This window comes from Tenebrio molitor, chromosome 7, assembly GCF_963966145.1.
Source record: "Tenebrio molitor chromosome 7, icTenMoli1.1, whole genome shotgun sequence".
NCBI lineage: Eukaryota > Metazoa > Arthropoda > Insecta > Coleoptera > Tenebrionidae > Tenebrio > Tenebrio molitor.
Genome location: NC_091052.1, coordinates 16,609,009 through 16,628,403, shown reverse-complemented (window position 1 = coordinate 16,628,403; position 19,395 = coordinate 16,609,009). Strand labels below are relative to the sequence as shown.

Below are 19,395 nucleotides of genomic sequence, written 5' to 3'. Positions count from 1 at the left end.
ACGATTGCTCTAATTTTGTTTATTCATGTCAGATTTTTGGAATATCTGAGCTTCAAACAGTTTAAATTGATTGTCAAAATAACAAGAATCGAAAGTGGGGTTACGATTCCTAAAGGTTTATTTACACTTTACTTGAATGTCAGAAAATGACGGCCAAAATTTTTTGGCCGCCATAGTACTATTGGGGACACGGAAATGTGCAGATGTGTCATTCAGTTGTCAAAATTTCTAAACCATACCTTAGCTACTCATAACCAAGCTTACGTTAATTTGACAGTTTTTTTGAAAATATCAATCATAATGACAGTAAAGGTGCATTTACATTGACACTTTTTGAAATGACAATAGCAGACTGCCCAGGATTCCATGTCCCTCATTGTACTATCTATAATGCAAATAGATGTCCTTTTCCTGTCACCCACGAAACAGTGTTGCTATGACACGAACTTTCCGACAGTAAAACCTGTCATTAATTTTATAAGAAAAATATTACAATAATGGATAATTTAGACGAACGTGAGCGACAAAGAGCAGCAAATAGAGAACGACAAAGACGTAGGCGGGAACAAGGAAGTCAAGAAGAAAGAGATATCCAAAATGAGCGTAGAAAATTAAATTATCAGCACAATGATACCGAAAGAGAGGCACATAGAGAAAGAAGTTTGTCAAAGGAAAGAAGAAGAGAAGAGATGTCAGATACTCAGATAAATAATAATAAAATTCACCTAATTTTTTATAGTATATAACGGTATTAGGCCGATATGGGTTATATAACAGATGAGGTTGAGATTTTATAATCAACCGAGTCTGTTATATCCATATCGGCCGTATGTTGTTTTATAGTTTTCTTTATACCAATAATACTTAACATTTAACGATGATTTATTTGTAAGACTGACATTTCTCTTTACTTCAAAAATTAAATTTAGTTGTCATTTGTGCCGTAACCGTAGCTACGGCAGCAAAAATAACGGCCTATAATTTTGAATAACGGCCTAGTCTGTTATAGGTGTCATATCAATCAAGCATTGAGTACTGATAAATCCTAATAACAGTATGGTATAAAGAAAATATTATATTGCTGCGTGCGTAAGCACGAGCCGTTCCAGCGATCCTTATAATTTTTTGATCGTTTTTCAATGATTTTTGGATGCGCCAATTGGTCTAATCCAAAAATTAAAACGCATTTTGGGGTGTCTAAAAAACAAGGGATTTTCTAAGGTTTTTTGGATGCTTTTAAGATATTCGTGCTTAATTTTGGGTGATTTTCAACGATTTTATCGTGTCCCAATTTTGTAGGTCTTTGAGAGCATAAAAATTAGTGATTTTTGGAGGATTTAGTATTCACTTGTTTCATCTCTCTTTTTGGTCTTTTTTCAATAATTTTTGCGTGCGCCAAATAGCCTAGTCCAGAAGTAACATTTTATATACTACTAACCTTTTCCAATAACTGATTATTAGCAACCCAATCGGCTAAGCCTTAATGAACGATCAGTGGGATTTGCAAGATTCTCGCCGGTGGAACGTGCCAAAACAAAATTATCCGAATGGATGTTCGTGTCAGATGTGGAAAATTCGCGGTTGATACCCATCGAAGGAAAAACGGAGCGATGTTAAGACGTGACTAGGTGGTGACGTATCCTGAATTACAATTATTACGTTAAAATTTATATCTCCCAACCGGCTTAATATCGGGTTTGCGCCGCGATGGATTAATCCGTCGCTTTGGTAATATATGCACGGCATAAACATAACAATGAATGTAAAGGCTGAACATAATGTATGCATGGTTGGTAACATAAACACGGATTCGTGCAACAATACAGACATTTGAGTGGAATGAGTGCGATGATTTAGGGCCGGAGCCGGTGCGAGTTCCGGTCGGCCGGCCCGAAGTCGGCCGTTCCGCCCTTAGTCCACTCATTTACACCTCCTTCTCGCACCATTACGTTCTTGTGGCGGTGCTTCTTGGACGGGCTATTGTTTAGAGCATTCATTAAGATCGACGATAATCGCTCCTGCCATAACTTACCAACTCTACCAGCACGCCTTCTTGTTAATGAAGTACTTAGATAGCGCAGCGGGAAATTTCTACTATTTAAATGAGTCATAAATAAGCCGTTTTAAAATAGCTTATACGTAGAAAGGGGTGCTATCTCGACCTGCACGATTCGACCTCTTTGTTTTTCCAAATCCCTTCAACAATAACGGGGGCTAATTTTCGATGCGCACGTGCCACAACTTCCACTCTTCTTACCGAATCAATTCGCGTCCTCCCCTCGTACTAAACCCAAATCTTACACTCATCTTATTTCCATTTTCCATCAACATACTTAATGTGTATTGCGGCTACAGCATGAACAAATTCAAGCTGGGGACACAACACAAAAGAAATAAAACATAAAACACATAAAAACTACCCTCTTAACTCCAGGCGGGCTATCTCAGAGACACTTATTACTAAATTATTTTGCTCCTCCGTTTCATACCTTCTTGTCCAAAAAATGTTCCTCTTTAATCCCGATAAGATTGCAATAATCTATACTCTTCTACCAGGCGAACGTTTCCCAACGTCCTGGAGCTTGTGCCAAAACGAAAAAATAACAAACTACATTATTTACATGAAAGAAGTGTTGTCACAAGGAAAAAGTTTATCTAAGCTACGTGGGTGCATAATGATCATGTTTGATCAACGCAAATACAAAGCATTAGCCAGAAACATCGTTAGAAATATAGAGGAAGCAGTCGTTTGAAAAAGTCTCATTCGTAACCCCCAAAGATGTTAAACTTTTAGTGTATGTAAAAGCACTCCAGTGACAAAATTCAGTTACGGAGGCGGAGGGACTTGTGGAAAGCTAAAAATTTCCATCTCACAGCTGAGTTTTTCACCCTTCTCGGTTACTTTCCGATGAAAAATTACGCGATCGGCATTTGAGTTCAACAAACTACGATTCAAAGTTGTCTTGTTTAGTTGCATAACAATCAAGGTTGGATACTCTAACTGTTACATACCTGAAATGTCAGAAAATTGTATCAGAAAATAATGTCATTGATTTGTTAAAATCTGGAATGACATCAGGCTCCTGCAATGCGCCAGGTTTTGTGATAAATAAAATTTAATGGCACAATGTGATCAAAAAGAAAACAAATCAAAGCAAGCGTTGCAAATTATCGGTCATGTCGTAGCGCAATTCTATGCAAATAAGCGTTCAATGCTTGGGCATTGTGTATTTTGTTATTACGATCTGATAATGGAGACGATTTATAAAACGAACGAGAGCATCATTTTACATTCGTAAGAATGGATAATTTGCCAGGTTTATTGCCAAACGCGACGCCACTGGTGAAATATCAAATAAACGTCAATTTTAAAGCAACAGTGTGCTCGGTTAACCTAAAAAACAATTTTTCGGTTTCGGCAAAGTTTACTGTAATTGTGAGCAACAATTATTCCAAAATAAAAAAATCTACTCTGTTCAATTAACTGATTGCAGTTCTAATATGTATTTCAATTTTGTAGGAATTTTTCGCAATTTTCTAATTCTTGTAAGATACAAATCTTTCATTTAACTAGCCATCTCAGAAAAATCTCTGAATTCTAAACAATGTTATCGTCCATAGATAAAATAAAGTCGAATCGCTCTGCAATCATTTTCTTTTATCAAAAGACTTATGGTAGCTGGTATCGGGCTACGGGTAGATTAATGTCCAGGAGAACCAAACTCATCATTTAAAATAAATTTACTTTCGGTAAAATGGGAGAGATTGGATGGGGCATTATAATAAGATGAAAGAGTAATAAATTACCACGAAAACAATGGATTTAATAAAACTGCCTGCCACAGAACGACATTGAGTCCTAATTCAGCTTTAAATGGCCCAGGTTTATTAATAAATTGGTCCCTTACACATGACGTTACAAAAGGATGTCAACAAGACACAGTCAGCGATCAATGCCCACCGGAATTCTACCTTGTACCGGAAATGAATAAAACTAAAACAATTCAATTTTCCAAATAGTCTGTCATGTGCTTCCGCTTCATTGCGTCGATCTTCCTGGTTTTCCGCATGCATTTCACCCGCCCAACTCTTTACATTTCTTATTTTAAGAGCAACAGAGCTCAAACCATTCGACTTAGTTAAATGTTTTAATTTAATCCCTCGAATAAAATTTCATCTCATAAAGGCGGTAGGTTTATTTATTCTTCTTGGAAACGTTAATTGGCTCCATTTTTATGGCACTCACCCCGGAGAATTTATGGACGCAATCACAAATTACAAACCATTAAAAAAATTCGATTAAAATTATAGCGTGATATGCACTTCTCTAATTAATGTTGAAATCAAAAATTCATTTAACTGTATTTCTGAACAATTCGATCAGGATTCAATATAAATTACATATACAGTGTATCGCAGTGGCGTAAATATTTTATCTCTGAAACTGTAAAATTAGCACCGGAGATCCATCAGAGTTACAGGCCTTGGATTTTCTCACGGGCTATGAGTCATATTTGCGCAAACGACGCACATCGGTATCAACTAAACGCTACAAACCGACCAGAAAACATCGTCATTAGTTACGTTAGTTTTATCTCTCTCTCTGTGTATGTGTGTGTCTCTCTCTCCCTCTCTCTCTCACTCTCTCTCTCTCTCTCCCTTGTCTGTTTGTAGAGTTTATTTCATCGAGATGTACATGGGGAGGAGTTATAAAACTGCGCGAAAAAAATAGAGGGGGGTATCCCAGTGGCGTACCTTTTTAATATTAATTTTTTATACAAAAAATTGTCGACTTTATAATGCGCGAACAAAACAAATGTTTTTACAAAGCAAACTTGAAAGGTTTTTACTAATAGCACCACAATAAACTTAAATACCAAGAACAATTCAGAAGATACACAATGAAAACAACCAAAAACATACACTACGCCGCTGTTGAATGCGAAGGAAATGCGCATGCGCCAGCTCAATTTCGTTTTTGGCGCTGTTTTATGGTGTGTACATTTCGATGAACTAAGCTCTATGTATTTTTCACTGGTTTATCACTCCGCCTTCGCGCAGATATTTCCAAGGTCACAGCCCACGAGAGAATCCAATTCAGACCGGGATTTATTATAGAGTTTGAGAGGCGTCACGTCTTAGAACTGAAGGTTAAATGTTAACGTGAAACCTCAATCGTACATGACTAGCAGTTATTAGTTGTTCCTCACAGGCACAAACATCACATGTGCTGAATGTCGTGTTTCCTCTGATATGAATTTTCCTCTTATCACCATAATATTTCGGCTGGTTGGTAGGAATGTAATTACAATTAATGATCACACAGTCTGTTTGTTTCTGTATATGTAAAAGCGTGATGTAGCTATCCAATTGGCTAAGAGCTAGCGTTGCTTTGATCCTTTGAAGTCGATTCGAACAAACGTCAGGCATCCGTATATCGGTTAAGTGCATTCATTCACTATGCGAATCGGTACAACTAAAAGCCAGATGAAACACCACCGAATCCGTGAAATTAATACATGCTGCGAAAAAAGTTCACCAGCGCATTCGATTTAAATCCGATCACAAGCCATCGAAGCTCGACCAATTTAGTTTGTTTTCTTGGAGTCGCCGTCCAATAACAGATCGAGGGGCGTGACCACATCAATTAAGAGGCGGTGGGGAGCGCTGGTGCATCTTCTACTGAAAATTGCAGATGTGTATTTTTAGAGCTGGGGTGTTTGAAAAATTCATAGCCATTCCCCTGCCGGAAATTTGCCCTGTTGTTAATAGGTGGTAAAATCGTCAAGTTTCTTTCTAACTCTTTTTTAATTAAAATTTAAATGCTGACCGGTAATTTATCGCCGTAATTTATACCAGAGCCGCCAAGGCGATAACAAGATAATATTTTAACACTTTGCAATTGCGTGTGAGGGCGAGTTGCGTGCACGTACGTGCGTGTAGTGCTCACCAATTACACACATGCTCGTATATCAAAGTGACACCATCACTTCAATTTTATTACCGGACTTTCGGGTGGCAATTTGACAGAGAGATGCAAATCGGGTCCTGATCTGAAAGCACAAATTAACGGCCGAAAGTTTTCGTCTTTGGAAACTAAGCCGACGCCGCTAATCACGTCATTAGCGCATTCCGATAACGGAATATGACCGTTCTTTAATTTATTTAGCACAACAGCTACCTAAAGCTCGATAAGTACTCGTAAAATTTATTGAAGTGCTCGTCTAATTATTGGAACATCGGTAGTTCGGAGTCGATTGCAATCTAAATGGAGTTCCGATAAAACCCTTATCGGCCGTTTCGCTCCAATGGATACGTAATAATGTGTTGCTTCTTGCAGTTCCCAGCATCGACGGGACGACATTCAACATAAGCAAAGTGAATCGGCTGCACATGGGGCCGTATCTGTGCATAGCATCCAACGGTGTACCGCCATCTGTGAGTAAGAGGATCATGCTCCGGGTCCATTGTGAGTCTATCAAAAAAGAATCGGGGAGTGTGTTGGAAACTTGTTATTTTCCAGTCCCGCCAATGATCTGGATACAAAATCAACTGGTCGGGGCTATGGAGGGCCAGCAAATAACTTTGGAGTGCCACTCGGAAGCGTATCCGAGGTCCATTAATTACTGGACTATGGACGATGGCAACATTATTTCAGAAGGTAATATTTCACGTACGGCAGCCGCGTCGATGACCGGAATCTGTTGTTGACCAACGAGGATCCGTTATTGATGGAAAAAATATTGAAATCCCGCCCGGACACATTGTTCATAAACAAAAAAAAATTACAACAATGATTTGCTCCAGTAAATTTTTAAAACTCAGTCCATAAAGTGAAGCAACAATGTCGTAGAAAGTTGGTGAAACGCAGAAACGAAACTAAAAGGGAGCAAAGTTTGTTTTATGAGTTACTGATATTTTGTCGGGTTAGCAAACTTCCACAATATACCTTAACACACTGCATCTAATTTTCTGAACGTTGTAGTGTACGTTTTTTAGAAGAAGATTTGAAGCCATTTCTGCAGAACAAACTTTGAAAGTGATTGGGAATAAAATAGGAAAATTGCAAGTATTTTTGTATTGCTGTCAGATCAAAGGAAATCGGTTATTATTTAAGGCGTTTTGTTTGCAGAGCGAGCCTCTGGGCGAAAGAAATAAAAGGGCAAGAGTCGCCAACAGAGACAATTTCCAAATCAAAGCTCTGTCTGCCAGAGAGATCTTATTCAACAAAAGCATTTTACTCGTTCCAACAATATCCTACAAAACACGAACTTTAAACGGGGAGAATTTAACAAAGAGCCGCCAGTGGAATAAAACTGTATCCACAAAATAATAGCGTCGAGTTCTCGATGATCCTCGATCGAAATTATTTTATAACGTAATTCAGAATAGAGGAAATAAATTTCCCGTGGTTTGAGGCAATTCGCTGAATTATTCAGCTCTTAAGAAAATAGTCTCGGTATCAAGCAGTTTCAGCCGCCGAGCGTCAATGCGAATTATTAAATTCTGCTGATCTCACGTGATTTACGTGGAAACTTCACCAATTATTAATGGTGGCGCAGCTAAGATCGCTTATTCCATTGAAAAACCGTACAATTCTAACCGACTAATCCGGTCAGAGGGTTAAACCTAGAGGCCAATTAGTGTTGTCTGACAAATATTTTGCTAAATAGATCCCCTAATTCGTCACGTGATGATGACGGGCCTGTTGGAGAAGCAGGTAGTTTGGTAAACACGGAAAGGGTTCAGTAATTCCTGAAACACCTAATATGTTACACAAGCAAATCTCACGGTAAACAAGAGAATATCTTGTTATAATACCAGATTTAGTCGGCGGAAATGCTGCACTGCTAACGCTAATCATTTCTCCATGTCTTAACCTCCACCACATGTAACTATCACATCCACGAATACAACTTCGGACGCACGACTGGCTTTCAAACTGTTGTACAGCGTTCAGGTGTTATCACACGGTCAAAGTTTAAACTAAATTGTAGGTTATACGGAATACGGAGGCGCTATCGTGTGGTGCCTCCAAATTATTGCTCTCAGGCACAGTTTCAAAATTAAATTCGCCGCGAGTACCTACATCATAACACTTACCAAGAGCGAGCTACCGGTAGATATTCATCGTTTTAATTATTATTATCTGCACAGGGTACTTTGTACCCTTGCCAATTAGCCGTACGATCTGCAAAGAAAAAGAGTGTGTGCTTAAGACCGCACGACAGAAGTAAAAACTTCTATCACGCTCGTAATTGATTTTACGTAATAAATATACATACATATGGCCACTCCTGCAGCTCTGCTCTGAGGTCACTTAAATTTAGCAAATTTAGAAAATTTGGAAGTGATGCACAGTTGACTGTTTCTCGCTCTTTCCGCTAAACTCGACTCCCGAGATTTTAACTTGCTGCGAACGATTTTAGCGTGATGCGAACTATTTTAGCGTATCGCATGAAACTGCCCGGGAATAAAATGTATATGGTGCGCCTAAAGAAGTTTTTCACTTCAAAAAAAAAAACTATTTGCATAAATCCGAGTTATTGTGGTCAAAACGAGAAAAAAATCTGTTGGAAATTAGGGGAACGCTCGAGCCTGTTGTAATGGTCCATTCCGGGAGATCTTCGGGGCTTGTAAAGGCGAATATAATTTGTTGAAAACGTCTTCGGTCTGGACACGTGTTCGTAAAATCACCCCGAAATTGTCCATCGAGATGAAGTGGCTCTCAAATGAGCAGAATCGTTATGATTTCCAAGCAAAATCATCTGGAGAATTTGTATCGTGCCCGTAAAAAATGCGACATTTATTGCGAACGACGCTCTGGTCTCGCTATCGCACACATTACCGAACAAATGTGTAAGAATTTCGATGAGAGTCGCCGCCATGAATATTTCAAAGTTGTGTGAGCGACCGCCGTTAATGAACAATTCATACGAGATTGGTCGAGAATTTCACGACACATCGAAGATTCACGGAACGTCCGTCGGCCAATCTTCCGGAGCAATCATGGTGGCAGCTTAGGAGCGCCCTTAAAACTTTGAGGCGATACACCGGCCACTTAACAATATTCATTTACGGTGCATGTGAGCAGCGACCTACCCATAAATAACATAACTTTGATAAGAGGGCTCGAAGCAACTTTGATCATATATTAAGAATGTGTCTGGCGTAATCTATTTATCAAACTTTACAACTTTGTACAATTTTCATTTGATTTAGAGGGCGAAAACCGCTATATTTTTTACGGTTTTCCTACATAACCCTATAAACGGTATCAAGCCGGCCTGATGGGAATTTTCTCGTTGCAGGAGCGAAATACGAACCCGTATTAGTCGATAACGCCTACAAGGTACACATGAAGCTGACCATTCGATCTGTGAGCTTCGCCGATTATGGATCATATAAATGTGTGGCGAAAAACTCACTTGGAGAAACAGACGGCACCATAAAGCTTTATCGTAAGTATAATTTCCCCGCTCATGCCTTTTTTTATCTTTCTAAATCTCGCAAGACTTTTATCATAACATATTTACAACATTTTACGGCTTTTTGCTCCAAACACGACGAAAATAATAATAGTAATAATAGGGTATCACGCCTGCGTGGCCCTTCAAACTCCTCATTTTTACGATTGAAATTGCAACGGGTGCCTCTCTTCCACATTTTTTTTATGTCGAACGTTTATGTTTCCTAAACAATATAAAAGCTTTTCATAATTCAGTCATTCGTAGGTATTGTTTAGCTTCCTGAGAAAAACGACAATCTCGTTTAGCTTAAACGTTTTTACGCCACTGGAAATGAGAGATTTCAGAGATTATCAACACAACAATCTGCAGCCGAATGATACCAAAACACAAAAGACAAATAAATTGAGAAAAATCTAGAAATATCTCGCCGATCATAATGGCAGCATTACCTTTGTTAAAAAGCACAAATTCTTTAGCTTTTTCCACCGAAACTTTCTGTGTGCGACTGTTGAGTTCTGAAGAGGATCCATTCGATCGTATTCGAGTCTGCTGTCAATTATATTTTTCTTCTTTCATTTGCAGTCCCGTGTCGTAATGGAAAACCACGAAAAGGGTGGCCCTCCGATTCATTAATTTTGTTTTCATTTCCACGATAATAGTGTACAAATGCCATGTCGTGAGGGTGACTTCAATCCATTTTAATCTATGGAAATGGAAGCTTCCATGCGGCTTTTTTACAACAGTAGGGGACGGAACCCGCCATCCCCTGCAGTTATAATTAAGAAGCAGGAAGTATCTTCCGGTGTCGGATGCAAACAAGAAAATAAGCTAAAAGCCAGCCCGTTCCCCACTTCCCTTTTCCAGTTCAATACATGTCATAAATTACATGTTTCGCTTACGGATTGTTATCGAGGCGCGTCTGTAATTTTTTGGTGGGGAACGATCGCTAATGCGATTAAGATAATTATGTTGCCGAGTCTAAGAAGTACATAATTAAAGTAATATGGCGTTCGAACAAAGCCAATTAATCAGACCATCTTTCGAGATTAGAGCGTTTACAACAGAAAATTATTGTTTGGTAGCGTAACTCGACGACGTTCGTTGATGTAGGTAATTGGAGCTTAAAAGCTAAATTACAAATTAATATTAAACACGAGAGAGACAAAACCGTGAGTAAATCCCTCATTCGTTGCCCGTCACACGCAAGTTTCTCTCCAAACATCCAAAGGCGGCAAATCCTGTGATCCACGTGCGAAAGCTCCCTTCAAATATCATCTGCTGATCATCTCGGCGTAGGAGAATTCACTACAATGATAATTCATGCGTCTGATAAGACGACGTGCATGCACCTGACATGTGGAAAAGTCACCTCCCTTCATCCCTCGACAACCCTCTTTTCACTACACTTTGATGACAGACGGTGAGAGTCGCACACACAATGCCACCTACTAAATCGTACATTCGATTTCTATAAGTCGCTTTATCAGATTGATGGCGAACCATACCTGACTTGAAAGGATCTTCGGGTGTTTCCCAAGAAAAAAGTTGCAACGGAAGAGCAGGTTGTCCCTTTTGGAATTATAAAAAAAGAGTGGCTACTCCTGCAGCTCTGCACTGACGTCGCTTAAACTTAGTAACACAATGAAAACCCAATGAAAATTTGGAAGTGGAATGAACCTTTCAACTCGGAACGTGTGACGTGACGCGTAACGCGTGACGGTGAAACTATTTCGCTGCCATGCCCGGGAATAGTTTCGCGAAGCGCCTAAAGAAGGTTTCACCTCAAAAAAAAATGTGAACGACTGACCCAAACGTACAATATTAACGAAGGGGATTTTTTTTACCGGGAAGGTCGAGATTAATCATCGTCGAGAGCTGCCTCGAGAGATCTTTACTACGAGAGATTTTTAACTCTCGTTCGTACAGAATAAAATTTCAATCGATGATTCTCGAATTATCGACAAAAAATACACGAATAAAAAAACAGGATTTTCAAGGTAAATTAGCTGGCTAATGTCGGTCAGGCCATTTATTTTTTTTTTTCAAATGTACCACCCGAAAAACTTTTTAAAGCAAGCTACTCGAACAGATTATTCTGAATTTTATTAAATATTAACAAAAATCCATATTTTAAAATTGAGTTACGTCAAAGTTTCCCTTTTCCGCAACAAAACTTTTACATGGTATCTGTATTAAAACCGTAAAGCTGGTAAAGAGTTTTTAATAATAATAATTAGAGGGTTGCATTCAGGTAAGTTACCTTCAAGTCTCCGCCACTAAAATCACTAGTATAAATTGTTAATTATGTTAGGTTAGGAATCCGTAAGGTTAGGAATTAAACTTTACACTTATGAAACTTTTGATAGCACTTTGCGTCAAATTACGTGATAAATTTGTTAAATTAGAGCGTCTAGACGCTGTTCCAAATCCGACCATCAACATAACCTCATTTTCTGTCCACCTTGCAGACATTCCATCACCGTCGACGCAAAAGACAACAACTTCTACAACCGCCGCCCCTATCAACTTATCACTGGAAAAAGGTAACAACTTAACCCGGCCAAACATCCCTCCAACTCTCTTTTTTTTTCAAAGTAGACACGTCAAAACAACGCAGCCGACCGAAGGAACCGGCCCCAGACCTAGGCACCAATGAAATATTTGATCCTGAAACAACAAAAGAAAGAGGTAAATGTGCGAGACACGCTCGAATTTATGTGTGTTTTTCCTTCTCCTTTCCACCGTTTCACTTGGCGTTATGTGGTTTTTATTTGCTTGTAAATGCTAGTTGGTCCGTTAGAGGGACGTGTAAAAGAACGGGGCACCATGCCAATTTAATTTCTATATTTCACACAGATCTGCGTCTAAGGAGCAACCCCAGCGAGACGAGCCAAGACCACAATATCCACGATAGCTTCTTCTTCTCGTCGGCGATGGGGCTCTGGGCGCGCTGGTTGTGGTTGGTCGCGGTCGTTGTTATTTTCACCTGAAGGGAAAATAACAACAACAAATTGGGAAATTGTAATATATATGTAATATATCGTTGGCCTCGAGTTATTTTTGTGGAAAATTGATATTTCAGTATTATGTGCATTCCGGTTAGTTTCATCTGTAACATAAATAACAGCGTCCCATGTTGCTGTATCCAACACCTGTCATGTAAATAAATAATAAGAATCAAATAGCTAGTAGCGCAGTTTTGTTTCACAAAACACGTAGGTCTTAAAGCTATCAGTGTAAGTGGGTTATCCTGGAGATTTTGTAAATATCTGATTTTACTCTGATGTGCGCCCCGATTCTCCTCCCTTCGCAATAATCACAAGCATGTAGAGGCTAAATGACCAGCCCACGATATTTTTAAAAAGACTCGTCTATGTTTTGTGTAAATATAAATTTCTTGACTGTTACAGAGTTGAGACTGAAATTATTTTGTTGTACTTTTTGTGTTTGAAGAATCTGTATTTCTTTTAATAAAATCTTCTAATTTACATTGGTCGTGGTTCTATTGAGACAACCCTCGCTCCTAAAAGTCCTAGAGAATCCAGTTTCAAAACAAGAGAATATTGTACCCGGATTAAATAGGTTTATACCTAATAATTAAAAATGTTGGTCCCGAAAAACCCGTTTAGATTTGCGGTAACAGCCCCATTTGGAAGGAAATTCTTGCTTGTTTTCGCTTATACGCTCATTTTTGGAAGCGTCGGCCATAACAGTTGTGGATGTCGACTTCGATATTATCTGGTGCTTAAAAAAAATGTGTATGGCTCGGCCCAGATTGCCTTAATAAAATCATTTAGCGGTCGGCGGTGCCTTTAAAAACCGCCTCCGTCTTAATCCTTCTAAGCATCAGTTTCCGGATGCTAGGCGATTCCTTGCGGCCTCCGAGGCGAATCTTAGCGTGTGCTAATGAAACCCTCGGTGTAATTAGATGTGTTTGATAGTGCGGCCCTTGGAGTATATTTAGTTTGAAGGAGGCGGCGTCGAGGGGGAAGTGACCTCCAGCCACCGCATCCGGACTACATTAGCTTATCTTATACTGTCACAGCTTTGAACACCAAGTGATGTCAGCTGCCAAATGAGAAATGTTCGCCGATTGTGCACTCACTTTGTGTCAGTTACAGGTTGAATGTGTTTGTTCATTGAATAATCAATAGCGACGAATGTGGCGCGCTGTATTACGCTATGATTGATTGTCGCCAGGATTTGCGTCAAAACAAACTTTCCCGCCAACGATTCTAATCGGTTTCTTACCTAGACCCCCTGGGAAATGCGACCAACGCGAAAATTATACAGATATTGAGTCAAACCGAAACACCGCATAAAACCACCTCTTAAATAAACTCGTTCGCGTTTTCGTGTAATAAACTCGTTGTTAGTGGCAGAAGCGCAAACAAAATCATTTCAATTTGCTCTAAATTCACCAATTTTACTTCAAAGCTACCCCAGAAAGCAATTTTCTCAAAGATACATGATACTGGATACGTTATAATTAAAATATTGCCAGTTACAACAAACCAGATCTACATCTTCTTGTTATTTCGAGTGTCGTTATTGTCACTTTTTTCTTTCTAATTTGCCGGAGATCATGAGACGTTATTATTTTTTCTCTCGGAACGACGCAAACCTAATGCTCAGAAATTGATCAAGATTTTATTCCCAGTTTGTTAACACAGCCGAAGAGCTGTGAGTAATAACGGGCCTGACACGAAATTTCGTACCAATTATGTGGATTTAAAAAATATATACAAGGTGATTCACGAATAATAATAAACCCAACGGAATTAGAAATGCAACACACAATACATTGGAAAGGTAAAGCTGCATATTTACCGCGTTCTATCCAGCGCCTACGTTCTAACTGTATTGTGGGTTGCATTTCCGTCGGGCTCATTATTACTCGTGAATCACCTCGTATATTTTAATTTTATGCAACGTAGTCAACGTGCCCGACGTTGTATTTGTCAAATCCAATCAGAATCATTATGAGGAGTAATCAATAAAGACACCAAGTAAAAAACAATGAGGGACATGTATTGTTGGTTGCGTCACAAATTGTGTTATGCTTATTATTACTCGTGAATCACCTTGTATTGTCATTGTGAAAGCATAAATTATTGCTGTCACAAATTTAAATGATACATATAGGTATTTACCGAATAGTAATAAATAAAAGACTACTAAAATGATTCATTTCAGAGGATTCAGCAAAACTTTAGTTGGAACAGTCACGTTCAAATTATTGTGTCAATCATTAAAGGATAAATTTCAATTAATTCGGGTCGAATTAGCAGCGAAATAGCTACCTGGCACCGGTCAAAGAACAATAGTTACTGTTCAGCGAAATATACTAATTAGCAACTTAATCAGCACCTAAATACGTAATTTACATGAGAATTTAATGTAAACTATTTCAACTCGTTAATAATGAAGTCCCACAATTACGGAATACGTGGGGAACTTTGTTTTATTCATTATCTCCTAAATAACACTTCTGGATTCAGTTGGAATTGGATATGTCGGACCCCACAATTCTAAATCGCAAAGTATACACCAGCGCATAATAAATATGAAATGGAGGTAAGGAATTGTGAATAAATGAGGGTTAAGTGTTAAGGGTGAAAATTATTTAATCAAAGGTATGTTTAATAGATCTGATCCCCGGAGCTGATCATTAATGCATCCAGACACTCATTTGCAATCGCAACTTTGTGAAGAGTCGGTTTTCCCGCATGTTTTTAATTTGAAAAGTACCAATTCCCTGCAGTGTACTTCCAGACGGGTAGGCAAAATCAAAAAGCGTCGGTAGAGTAGTCAAGGCGTTTTTAATTTTTGCCCGGATCGATTGAATGTGTCAGTTCAGGTGGAATCCTGCGAGAGTGGCCGCAGGAAATGGCTATTGATGATATTATTCGACTTCCGACAGCAAAGTGGTCCAGCAGTGATATGTGGACTGCACACTAAACGAAACGTTGTACAAAACGAATCGAACAATACGTCCGATGAATTACAGCACCAGATTTTTTATCTATCCAGAGAGCCGGATTTTTCTTTTTTAAATGCAACGTATTTTTATTCTGGCGGCGTTAAAATATATTTAGAATTGTTGAGGCGTTAAAATTTGATTTAGGTCCTAACTTTATCCCGCTCGGTGCGCATTAACATTTGTCATTCAGGCGAGACGGAGTATTTTAAAAATTCTTCGACAAAGGCGCAATCGATCTAGTGTAGTTGTAGATGAAGTGTCCTGGAAGCGATTAATTCTGGCAGAAGCGAAGGTCACCAAGTGTGGGAAAAGGGAGTGTTTTCCAGAAACGAAAGAAAATTACACGCACGGCCATGTTTTACAAGTATGTTTACAAAACAGAAAGGAGGTCAAGATCCGCTCTACCCTTCTCTATAAAGACGCTCCTTGATGTAATTTGAATTTCAGCCCTGTTCCAAATTTTCATTCGACGGTCGTGCAACGATTCCAAATGAGCGATTGTAAGATCACTAGTTATTTCTCCAAAGTTGGAAGAAGTCTATCGTAAAATCGTTACACCGAAAAGTGTTCGGATCTCCATAAAATTGTTGAATCAATGTGGGTGTTTTGGTGCTTACGGCGTAACTGCGAGCCAAACTACGGTTCCTGGTAGTAAATTGCTGGTACCTTGTGCCTAATGAATGTGTAAATTTGTTCTGCAGGGCCGACAAAAACCGTTGTCCCTAGTTTCGTGTTATACATAGGCGCACTAATAATGTAAAGTTTTCTCCCTGTTACCCCGCATTCATAAAGTCGTTTCAATAGCGCAATTAAGGAAGATATAATTTACGAGTAAAGTTCATTTCAGTTGATGTGATTCTGATTACGTAATTACCAACTTTAACAAATGCAGTTTTCAACTCGAAATTCACTGTACTCAAGAATATAAATTTTTTACAGCATTAAGTTTCGAAGTTCGTTGGAAGTAAGCGTTACACGTCCCGATGATAATTTTTAGCAATAAAGGGAACTGCACGAGCAAAAAAAAATCGAATACAATATACCAAGTTGAATGAGGCGCTGGCACGAAACGCAATTTATACAAATTGAAAACGAAGAAAAAGTCCTAACCTCCACACTAATAATCATAAATATAGAATTGGATAACCGAGAATGGCGACAATGACCCAAATTAATGGCCGACTTTGGTTTTGAAAGTGGAACCGTAGCTCAGCGCTAAGTGTTTTATGAGTGATAGGAGTAAGCGCAAAGTTTGCCTCCGACCTGCTAAAAAGTGATGGAAAATCCTCATCTCTTTAAGTAACTTTTTCGATAAAATATCGCGATAATGTGCAATGCTTGATGGAATTCAAGTGGGGCTCCTATTTTGACCCGTCGATTTCTGTTTTCTCTGAAAACAAGCGAATGCTGCTTTCGCACCTTCTCTACAAACCCGCTGTGTTTATTTACATAAATGCAATAAAGCCGGAAATGGATGTGTTTGTTTCATTGCACCCCGCCGGAAATACACTCGTTACATTCGTTTTAAATTACACCGTAATTTTTCTCAAAAATCTCCATTCAACTCAGACTAAAAATCTTTAATTGCTACTCCAAAGCATGTACTTTTCAAGCACCGGTACGCATTGTTATGAGCTTGTATGCATCAGTTACTCTGAATTATTTCCTCAGTACACTCGGAAATGTAATTACGTTCCTCTAAACGAGAATCTACAAGGTAAGTGTACGTTTTAAGCAGTGAGCTTTCTATACCTGCCTATGCACAAAAGCACCTAATGGGAAAAGCTTGTAAATGCCTTATTTTCTTCAGCTTCCATTAAATTTTCATACTTTTAATTTAAAATCTGGGAACTATGATCACGTCACTACAGCCAAAGGGACTCGCTATCAAGAACACTGTTTACATTAGTAAAAGTTTTAGTTCTGAATCTATCCACATGTACTCTCTAATGGACATACTTTTTAAATTAAAGCAGTAGTCAGTTTAGCTTTTATACATTCCTTTTTGCTTCCTCCACTTATAGTAGAGGCGTTGGATTCTCTCGTGGGCTGTAACCTTGGAAATAAACCAGTGAAAAATCTGTAAATGAAAACTGAAAACGTCGACTACTTTAGCGACGAGGCAAATTTCATTATTTATTCTTAGAGACGAAACTAACTTAATGAATGACGATGTTTTCCGGTCGGTTTGTAGCGCCTACTTGAGACCGATATTCGCCATTTACGCAGAGCCCATGAGAAAATCCAACACCTCTAAAATATTTTTTGTTCTGGCCCACTCATGCCAAAAAAAACCCAATTTACACACGAACTCGTTAAATAAATAACTATGAGTTATAAGTTTCACATGAACACTTTTACAACTTTGAATTATTGCTGATATAACTATGGAAATTGCGAAGGTGTTTTAGTCCCCGTATTGAATATTTCACTGGAATAGTTCAGCAGGACCTCTCTATGAATACTTAATATACACCGTTCCAATACTTGAACAGTGTAAACCTGAGCGCACTAAGTTAGAATAATTACTCTGTACAATGCAGCATATATCAGAGCTTTAATGCAACATACGTCGTCTTGTAAAATGAAGCTTCAACTGATTCTATTAAACATCATGTCTTACACAGTAATCAGACTAGCACTTGCACGTTCCTCCCTAACATTTATAATTTACGTAATTAAATTAATCAACTACTGTTTGTCGATCAATATATTCATAGTTTTGATTAAAATGTAATTCTACAACGGTATTTGTACTAATTTTCTTTCGAGAAAAATTTGACTCGCTGAATAAACGTAAAATTAGAATGTAAAATATTTATGAATGTTAATGAAACAAAATTTCACAATCTTTCCTTATTGTGAATTTCTTTCAAACTGGTTTTAAACAGGCTTTACTCAATTTTATTCCGGCGAACAAAGACTGCAATTTTAATAAAGAAATTTAATTTTAATATTTTCAATATGGGAGAAGCAGTGTATTTTAACAAGAGGGCGAAAGACAACAACTATTGTCGTACTAGTGGAAGGCAAACATACAAACGGGAGACAACTACTCCCTAGGCTGTTTGTGTATGCTTACTGGTAACTCCACGCCACTTGAACAGCTCACGATGATAAAGGAAACGAAAACAGTGTCATTATTTTACTATAAAGAAACAATTTCAACTTGAATTCTGTAGGAATAGTAGATAAATAAATCTAAGTATCTTCGTGCGTTGAAAATTGTCTCGAGTAGTTAGGGTTTGTGTCCAAGTGACCAACACAATTTTCCGTCAAGTAGAAATAGTTATTTGTATATCAAGGCCGCGAAATCGTTCTTTAACGTACCGAGAGAAAGATTGTCGCGGAGGCCGATTGCGGCCAAGCCGAGACAATCTCGAGGATGTTAAAGAATTTCGCGTCCGCACACAAATTGATTTTTTTTGTCAAATTATCAGATTTAAACTGACTTGGGTGGTAAACTGGTTACGGAAATAAAATCGATTTGTTATAAAAATGTTGTGATTCGTTTAAAATGACAACCTCTCCTCGGTGGCTATATTTCTGCGTCACGTGACCGATTTGTTGGGTCAGGTTCGCATTTGTGTTTTTAAGTTTTTACGGCGTCGTGTTGTACAAATTAATGCTCGCCCCATCTATGAGAAATCCGTTTAGGAGTGAAATTACCGTCCGTAATGGATCGTTTCCTGGGGCACATGTAGCCGTTGAATTAAAAGAGGTAGTTCCGTAACGACGCCGCGTCGTGTTTTCATTTTAATGAGAATACTCTAGATGTCAGCGCCGATATATCATTAGTTAAGGTCTTCGTAACGGCCCTCCGATAATGAAGAGTTTGCGCTGCAAATTCAGCGGTTGCCTAATTATCAGACGCTCGTCGGAAACTAGCGGTCCGCATGTAAACACCTTCATTATATGAGCACTGTGCTTTGTGAAATATCG

General features: G+C 38.6%; 1 protein-coding gene across 2 annotated transcripts in view; it reads left to right on the top strand.

The window, feature by feature from the left end:
- Positions 1-12,952, top strand: part of LOC138135096 (neurotrimin-like) — a 113,155-nt gene extending 100,203 nt beyond the window's left edge. Inside the window, exons 5-10 of one of the 2 annotated variants that reach the window (XM_069053744.1) lie at positions 6,341-6,469; positions 6,524-6,661; positions 9,312-9,461; positions 11,939-12,013; positions 12,069-12,158; positions 12,327-12,952. In XM_069053744.1, coding sequence (XP_068909845.1) covers positions 6,341-6,469; positions 6,524-6,661; positions 9,312-9,461; positions 11,939-12,013; positions 12,069-12,158; positions 12,327-12,460 — 716 coding nt within the window. In that variant the 3' untranslated portion in view covers positions 12,461-12,952. Of the gene's footprint in view, positions 1-6,340; positions 6,470-6,523; positions 6,662-9,311; positions 9,462-11,938; positions 12,014-12,065; positions 12,159-12,326 lie in introns of both variants that reach the window. The other variant, XM_069053743.1, reaches the window with a different exon arrangement.
- Positions 12,953-19,395: the final 6,443 nt, after the last annotated feature.